Source organism: Branchiostoma floridae, chromosome 17 (genome assembly GCF_000003815.2).
Source record: "Branchiostoma floridae strain S238N-H82 chromosome 17, Bfl_VNyyK, whole genome shotgun sequence".
Taxonomy (NCBI): Eukaryota; Metazoa; Chordata; class Leptocardii; order Amphioxiformes; family Branchiostomatidae; genus Branchiostoma; species Branchiostoma floridae.
Genome location: NC_049995.1, coordinates 17,720,152 through 17,729,796, shown reverse-complemented (window position 1 = coordinate 17,729,796; position 9,645 = coordinate 17,720,152). Strand labels below are relative to the sequence as shown.

The window sequence follows — 9,645 nt, the reverse complement described above, 5'->3', positions numbered from 1 at the left end:
TAACCGCAAAAGTAATCAAAGCAACAAAGTTTTGAGTTTGCAAAATGGGATATGCACTGTATATGGCCTATACCTGCTATTTTTGGGGAGAGGGGTATTCTTTCGTCTGGAAGATGCCTGTATTCCTAACGTCATGAAGACACAAAAGAAAGAATATCCTGGATTTAAATTGGTCATTAGGATCGCAGGGCTGAGAGCTTTAGTGGTTCCGCGGTCAAAAGCCTGAACCATATCTATTGAATCTTAATGGCTCTGCTCCATAATTGGCTGAGTCTCGGTGGTTCATAGTTCTCGAAGATCTCTGTGCTCTCATTATCTTGGGTATGGGAGCTAATTTGTCTTAGAGGTGGAAACCCTGAAGCGAAAGGTAGAACACTTTTCATAATGGATTGCCGGGATTCTGACTAAATAAGAAATGATGCGAGGTTGCTTCGAAGTAAAAAGCCTGCAGCGAAAAATAGAGTACTTTTCACACTGGGTTTCTGGGGATGCTGACTATGTAAGCGATGGGTAATAGCTGGACATTTACGGTTGCAGTAGGTACATACGGGCGATTTGTGCTCTGCATATGGCTTGGTGTAGCGAGTTCTTCATTCTGGGAGATGCCTGTGTTCTCAGTATTAAAATAGATAAATGAATAAAAGTCTTTTATTTCATTTTAATTGTATTCTCCATGTGGTGGCAGGTGGTGGTAGCTAATGCAGATTCGAAATCAAGAGCCTGAACCGTTTAAAGTTTATTAATGGGACCTGCTATATAATTGGCTACGTCTGAGTAATGTCTTTGCTCTCGTTGATGTCAGTGTTCTCGACATTATTGGCGTGAGAGCTAATTTGTGATCGGAGTGCAAAGAACACCTTTCACAATGGATCCCCGGGGATTCTGACTATGTATTAAAGGCCATGCAAGACTTTATCATAGATGATGCTAGGTGGCTTCAGTAAAAAGCCTGAAGTGAAAAGTAGAACACTTTTCACAGTGGAGTACTGGGATGCTAAATATGTAAAAGATGGGTACTAGTTAGCCATTTACGGTGGCAGTAACGGTTAAGGCGATATTTGCTCTGCATACGGCTATGTGTTGAAAGTTTTTCCCTCCGGAAGATGCCCGTGTTTTCAGCATCATTACGAGATGAAAGAGTGAAAATCCTGGATTTAGATTGGCCTTTGCTTAGACGTCACAAGCCTGAACCATATCTATAGATATTAAATGGGATCTGCTCCATATGTGTTTTGGTATGTCTGGAATACTGTAAATGCAGAAATGTTCGCGGGGATTTAACTTCGCGGTAGCAGGAAAAAGGACTTTTGGTGGTGGTTTTAATTTCGCGGTAGCACCATGCACTGAAGTCTCTTACTACCATGAAAAAATGTTCGCGGTGGTTTTAAATTCGTGGTAAAGTGGCCACCGCGAAAAACGCGAACATTAATCCACCGCGAACATTTCTGCATTTACAGTATGTCCTTGTTCCCAACATTATGTGTAAGGGAGCTAATATGGCTTCGAAGTAAAGAGCCTTAAGCGAAAAGTAGAAGCTGATTTTGTAATAGCTGGGCATCAGAGATCAACCCTCTGGAAGATGTCTGTGGTCTTAGCATCATCAAGGGATAAAATATTGAATATTGTGGATTTGAATTAGCCATGGGAGGTGGTGAGAATCAGATGGTTTTGAAATCAAAGTCCAAAATCTTATTTGTAAATGAGCCCTACTTCATGTCTGAACAATGTCTGGGTATAGCTTTGTTCTCGAAGACCTCTGTGTTGTCATTATCATGATTATGGGAGCTGATTTGTGTTCTAAAACTCTCAGAATCAAGGTGAGATAAAAGAATGAATCTCCTTTATTCTAATAAGAAAGTCCAGAGGATGGCAGTTGGGGAAGGCTGAAGTGGCTACGGAGTCAAAAGCCAGAAGCGTCTTTGTAAATACGATCCTCTTCATAATTAGCTGCGTCCCGGTGCTTCTTTGTACTCAAAGATGTCTTTAAAAATGTTTGATCTAAAATTTGAGTTGTGTCGACGTAGTAACCCGTTTGCTAAACGGTACATAAATGGTGAATAATTGTAGAATACAGCTTGTATTGTTTGGTGACAATTGTAAATATTATATTTCAAATGGTTATCATTATACGTTTTACTTAATAACTATCATTCTATTTCCTTACTCTTAAATGCGGTAAAGCGATACACAAGTAATTACAAATGATTAGAATCATTTGTATACAATGGCAATAACCACAATTAGGTTCATCCCCCCCGAACTGCTTAACGCTACAAACAGTATTAGCTTTACATTTTCCCCTTATTTGACAACACCTAAGTCCTGGATCATCCTAATTTACAACATAAGTATTTCATATTTCTACGTAAACCAAAATTTAGAAATAAAAAGACCAGTAGACTACTCATGCTACATGAAAAATAGGGCGGAATAATCAAAGTGAAAAGTGGTCGATTCTTAGTGAATATCTCAAAGCCATATATAACCCTATTCGGACAGGAGGCGGTTGAAAGGCCGCGGTAACTTTCATGTCGCATAACACCTAACCGGCTTACGTTACAGACACCAAACTTTGTTAATTTTCCTGGACTTTAGTTGGCAACAATTCTATAATGTTTGTGTTGCCATGGCAACGGGTTTCTGAAAGCCATATTTAGAAAACCATGCCCAAATCAAATTTTACACTTCGAGGAAGCCCACTACATTCAACTTCCGTGGTTCTTCTCTTATCGTGGATTGAAGCTATTATTTCAATACACTGCGGCGATCATATCTTTTGAAAACAAGTATCCGTCACAAAGTAAGATCAAGGACGGTCCGTGGTAATATTGAATATCATAAACGTGAGTATCCACATCAACCGATTCCATTAATCATAATCATAATTAATCTTTTCTGTGCAAAATGAAACGTGGATGCCATGGCAACAATTTGTTTCGTTTGAAAAAAATGTCCGTCACAAAGTAAGATCAAAGACGGTCTTTGGTAAGATTGAATATCATAAACATGAGTATCCACATCAAACGATTCAATTAATTATCATAATAATCTTTTCTGCGCAAAATGAAACTTGGATGCCATGGCAACAATTTTTTTCGTTTGAAAAAAATGTCCGACACAAAGTAAGATCAAAGTCGGTCTCTGGTAAGATTGGATATCATAAAACACGAGTCACATCAAACGAGAACATTAATTTATTCTTCATAATCAACCCCCTTCTACGCAAAACGAAAGATTCTATATGACGCCATGGCAACAAAAGAAAACATGAATTAGGCAAATCCTCTAAGGAAGCTTTGGATCCAGATGATATGTCCGTTTCTTCGTGTTACCATGGTAGCAGCACCAACCCGTTATTAGGTTATTCCATTTCACGCTGGGAAGCATGAAGCCTAAACTGTCACTAACGTGGTAAAGGTCCCAAGGGGCAATTATCTATCTTAACATTTGCTATCTATCATGTTAATCATACCTCTGCAAAAATATTGTGTGTGACACTGAATCGAACTATCTTTAATGAAATAAGGCAAGTCTAAGTTGGCCCCTGTTACGCCCTCATTAGAATATCATCATCCCCTTATCATGGGCCTTATTAGCATTCTGCGTACATCTAATTCAGTCTTACTACTAGAATAATGTACCTTGTTGGCTACATTGAAGTTTAGTGTAATGGCATATATATGTGTCTATTTCTTTCTTTTTTTTCGTACAGTGCTTAACACAATGCTTTCCAGACGTGCTCTGTAGTATACAAAAAATAACATACTACTAAATTAGAGAAACAATCAGCAAACTAACTAAGAATATGTTACACTATCGAGCGTCAATCATAATCGCAAGTTGTAAATCTATGTCGATGTGGCAGGCAGGGGTAAACAGAACGGAATCCATGGCCCAGGTTCTATTCCCTTGCTTATCCCAATCTTGTGCTCGTTAACAAAAATCTTACGAAAAACCAAAAATACGCGCAACCATCTGTCGATTTTAAATATGGCCGATCTTTCATCGATACGCCCGAAGATCGAAAAATAATGTACCGAACGATTGATTGATTGCATAAGGAGGAAGAACAATGTGATAGGGGTATAAAGAGGACAGCACTCAGGCTTGACATTTGCCACAAAGTAAAAAGCAGCTTCTAACTCTATAGATCTTCTCTATCTCCGCACACAGATCCCGAAGTCTGCGACGACCCAAAAACTACCTGATCGCGAACCTGTGTCTGACGGATATGGTGATTTGCCTGGTGTACTGCCCTATCATCGTCACTAGGAGTCTCAGTCATGGGTAAGCATTGCACTTTCTAATATGCTTTATGCACTTTCCAATATGCTTTATGCAAATGTGGTATTTACCAACAGCGGTAAATGTCAGGTATGCCCGGTAATGTTTGCTTTTTGTCAAATTGTACCAGACTTACCTGGAATTTACCGTTATTGATAAATCCCAATTTCCGTGTAGTGACAGTATGTCGCCTATTGGGATTGGCATGGATAAGGACACCAAAGTGAACTTGTTCTACGCCTCAAAACTCATAGCAAAGTGCACAAGCAATTGCCAATGATTTAAACAGTTACGGTGGCCATTTTGGATGTTCCTAGGTCATTGCACCATAACGAGGCTAGCCTGTCACCATTGAACGCATGGACATTTGGTTATACACGCGAGATTTCGGCTATTTTGAGTAAACACACGATATTTGTCCTAGCTGAAAGGTGAGATAGCGCGTGCACAAAGAGGAAATAACATTTGACATGCTACAATCTCAAATACTCACAAGGAAGAAAGAGACAGTCCAGGTAGCCAAACCTGGTTCACAACCCAGCATTTTCCGTAAACTTTTTCTGCTTGGAGGAAGAACACACCCGCAAAAACAATATGTTTTCTCTTTTGGCAAAACATTAAATATGGGTACATTACTTCGGCTGGGAAGGTAAAAGCTAGTGGAAGGAGAAGGTTTGGCTCCACCTTCCAATATCGTGCCCCAGGCACAATTTGCAGTCTCAAAAAGGCTATGTGAAACCTTTACCATACCTGAATGTAAGTTCATCTCTGACCGCAATGAACATTACAAACTTTACATCCGTACACAAAATTAAGCGCTTACGAGCTTTTGATAAGTACTCTGATCCTTATGAACTTGAAAATGACCAAAAGCCTATGTCACACATCCTGACTGGAAGTGTGACGTCAGCAAAGGGTCAAGGTACTTGGAAGTAGGTAACGGCCCCCGTCTCGGTTGAGCGAAGGATTGTGGACTCTGATGTAAATGGCCTCTTTCACTTCTTTACCTTACCTTTTCCTGATCATTTCTTGTCAGCTTACAGTCAAAAGAAAAAAAAAATTGGTACCTGACTTTGGTCGGGGAGGTAAAAGTTTTCAAATTTTAATACCGTGTTCCAGGTGAAGTTTGCAGTCTCAAAAAGGCTATGTAAAACCTTTACCTTACCTTTTCATAATCGTTTATTGCCAGCTTGCCAAACAACGAAAGCTGTATCGTGGAGGGTTTTGTGGTGGGACTCGGCAGTATCGTCAGCATCTGCAGCCTCGCCGGCATCGCTTGGAAGCGATACCTCAACCATACCCAACCCAATCAAATCCCTGTCCATTCTGACGCACCGTGCTCTTCTCGGGGCCGTCTCGGCCGTCTGGGAATACGCCTTTCTTCTTGTATTCCCTCCGCTGGTCGGCTGGGGACGCTTCGTGAGCGAGGAGTCGAAGATCAGCTGCACCTTCGACTACATGTCCACAGATGACGCCACCAGAGCACATGTGATCTTCCTTGTGATTGGTGCGTTCGGACTCCCGTTCGCCGTGATTGCCTATTGCTACATCCGTTCCTTTGCCGCCGTCCGGAAGTGCACGAAGGAAAGAAAACAGATGTCCCTCTGGGCAAAGTCAGATTCAAGGTCAGAGGTCAAAGCAGCAGTAAACGCTTTCGTCATCACTACGTCATTCTGCCTGTGTTGGTGTCCCTACGCTGTGGTGGCGACCATGGGGGTATCAGGTTTCACTGTTCACAGCCACGCCGTCTTCATAGCCGCCCTCCTCGCCAAGCTGTGCGTGCTCTTCAACCCAGTCGCTTACGTTCTGTCCATCCCAAGTTTCCGTAAAGCGCTTTTCTCCTCCTCAAACGATCGGACAAAATATCAGACCGCGTTTACATTTGAGGGTTTGGTGAAGAGCCCACTGATGGCAAGAAAACGGGAGTTTAAGTCGCTTGACGGATATCGGAGCAGCATCGTGAACAGTAACATAGAATCCATAGAATTGGCTGTACCGTACTCCGCATCGCGCGAGTCGTGCCTGCTCAGCCGGGCTGCCACGGAACGGCTGGCGGGGAGAAGCCCGTCTCTCACCGACATCGTGGGGGAGTTTGGGCTGCATCATCGAGAAACCTGGGTGTGAGTGCGGTAACTTAAGCTAAGGGCACAACCCGCCGTACGTGCAACTGCGTGCTGTCTACGTACCAAAACGTGGGCAATCTTTTTGGATCCGCATGAGGTATTAATAAAGTTCCGTCTCCGTTTGAACTCGTACGGAATCCGAATGATTTTGGAGCACGCAAACACGCCGTAGAACTTTACGTGCAGGTAAACTTTTGTCTGTCATCGTGCTGCGGATTCGCCCCCCGTACGTGCCAGTACGGACGGCGCGCCTGCCCTGTACAGCCTGAACGTTTTCAGAAAAACGTGGCGGACGGGGCCTCCCCCAAAAACGTACAATGGGTTGTGCCCTTAGCTTAAAGGTGCACTCTCACTGCACTTGCGTCAAGCTTACATCACTGCGGGGTTCGGATGATATACTCAACGAATCTTCTTACTTTTTGTGTATTTTGTTGTCTTCTAAGTAACACTTTTACGCAGTACGTAATATCTAAATTATAAAAAAATCGGAGAAAATTACAAAACATGTACAGTGACGAAGTGAACGAACACAGTGACGCAAGCTTGACGCAGCTTAAGTAACAGATTGGAAGCTATAGAGTTAATTCTAAGTACAGGTAACTATTAGGGCACATGTTCCTGGTTAAATGAATAAAGTGAAAGTGGAAGCTACAGTATAACGTTTACTCCAAGAGCAGGTAACTAAATTTTATCAAGTAATGGATTGGAAGCTAGATTGGTCTGGGAACCGTTTTGTGGAGGAAATGTAGCTTTCAATGGCAGTAAATACTTGTAACTCTGTGACGTAGGGTAACCTCCGACAACAGAGTATTGTAGTTGACAGATGTGATGAGTGTTCGCATCTGTATCTCTATGTTCCCTTTGCCGCATTTGTATGTAGTTTGGCATGTCGTCAGCACGTAGTTGCGTGATAATGCACTTTTTTCACCGTACCTGTATAATCCATTTGATAATTTCAGATACAACCTCTACTTCCTTCTTCATTGAGGTCCAGGTCTGCGTTGCGTTGGTCCTTGCGAACGTACGTAGACGGATTCGATTGTCAAACATGATTGCGAAATATAATTGTGAACCATTAATTGGTATTTGTTTGGGCAGGTGTTTGTGAGTAAGGTTTTATGCATGCTTTTCCCAGGTAAGGTATCAGAAATGTTTGAGTTTCGTTTCGTATCATCGTCATTTCGTATCATGTCAGTATCATCGACATAGTATAATATATAGTTATAACTGATGCAGATGGTATATTTTGCCGTGTTATAGATTAATTCGCACAATATGTCACATTTACTTATACATAGACTTGTTCAATAATTGAAATATAAATAAAAGAGATGACGTTCGTAATTCTATTGCCATTTCCTTGTAAGCTCATGTGCCGACCTTGTCCTAAATAGTTGAAGAAATCACAAAAAAGTAATTCTTTTATGTATACCCCTCTGTAGACATTGTGTATTCGATATAACGTTATCCTGTCAAATGATATCCATTGTCTATATTTGTCGTGCGTGTATGGTTATGTGCTGGTTGTCCTTATACCCCCCTCACATTAGGCGCGATTCGATCGGACGACGAATCTGCGAGCTCTAAATTACGAGGAGGCATGACCCTGACGGAAAGGGGGGAACTCTGCCATTTCTTCGTCGCCAGCAGGGTCATGCCTCCTCGTAAATTAAAGTTCGCAGACTCGTCGTCCGATCGAATCGCGCCTAATGTGAGGGGGGTATTATTGGAAATGACGGACGAACATACTTTTATCCATTAGTATGAATAGCGCCAATTGCTATTCTAACTCAGTGATGCCGCTTATAAAGTGTTAAATGTCTCACCGAACCGTATGTATTTGAAAAATTTTGTATTTTAATTGTTTAATTTTAATTTTATTATTGTAATGGTGGCAACTCTGTGAAATTTAAATAAAGACATCTGGAAACGTGTGTAGTTTATGCTATGGTTCTAATGTTGCTTGTTTGCTTATTTGTTTGTTCGTTTGTTTGTTTGTTTGTTTGTTTGTTTGTTAGATTTTAAGAGCTCTGCAGGAGGACCATTGGCACATATTATCTTACCGGGGCCAAAATGGTTCGGAAGTAACATGCACATACTGCTTTAAGTGATGAGAGTATTTGAATTCTATTTCCAAGCAAAGCTGTTGGTCAATTGCCTCTAACATAAAATGGTTAGCCATAGACATAAAATGAGGCACTTGAGCATTTTGTCGTGGCCGAAATTTAATCAAAAATACTCAACACATCTTCTTTGATCATTCATGTCTTCCTTACAAAATTAACGTCTCATCAGCACCACATAGCGGTATGAACTGGAATTGCACCTGCACCAGCTTAGAATTTTGTTTTCACAAGTCATGCCAATACCGCACTGATACACACTTTCTTACGCAATAGTAGATCGAAAACGAGGTCAATGTGGCAAACAAAAGACTGTCCATCAGGATTATCAGTTCAACCAATGATAGCCTGGCAATTAGCCAATCTACCAATTAGAGAATATTGGTTGCATGTTCATCAAATATTTGCATAATTACGTTTTTGTTTTGCATCTGTTAAGGGTCTATGGGATCAGTCTACGCTACTCTAAATTGCTACATCTTTCGGTGCATAACACTTCTTGTAATATTTATTATTCTATCTTATATCATGAAAATTTGTGTGGTTTGGGGGAAAACTAAATGGGACCTGATTTTAGAAATAAGTTTTGTCTGTTTGCCTCATTGACCTCTTCTTCGATCTATCATGGCCGCCGCGTGAGAAAGGTGTATACCGCACTGATACACACTTTCTTACGCAATACTAGATCAAAAACAGGGTCAATGTGGCAAACTGTCCATCAGGATTATCAGTTCAACCAATTATAGCATGGCAGGTAGGAAATTAACCAATTAGAGAATATTGGCTGGATGTTCATCAAATATTTGCATAATTACGTTTTTGTTTTGCATCTGTTAAGGGTCTATGGGATCAGTCTACGCTACTCTAAATTGCTACATCTTTTGGTGAGTAACACTAGTCATAGTGGTGCGTACCTAAAGCCCGGACTTGGAATTGGACCTAAAAATGTTTAGGTCTAAGTAAAAAAAAAACCTAAATGTCCGGAGCCAAGTCCGGACTTGCAAAAAGCAATCTGTCACTTACATTCCCTTATTTTGTTCTAAACCATCTAAAACCTTCCATAGACAGTGAAATTTGCACTGGAAAAAGACAACAAAAACATTTCGTGTTTACAC

General features: G+C 41.0%; 1 protein-coding gene across 1 annotated transcript in view; it reads left to right on the top strand.

The window, feature by feature from the left end:
- The window catches only part of LOC118405097 (melanopsin-like), a 7,923-nt gene extending 1,515 nt beyond the window's left edge, over window positions 1-6,408 (top strand). Inside the window, 3 exon segments of the mRNA XM_035804497.1 lie at window positions 4,174-4,287; window positions 5,474-5,576; window positions 5,578-6,408. Of these exon segments, the coding sequence (XP_035660390.1) occupies window positions 4,174-4,287; window positions 5,474-5,576; window positions 5,578-6,408 (1,048 nt within the window).
- Window positions 6,409-9,645: the final 3,237 nt, after the last annotated feature.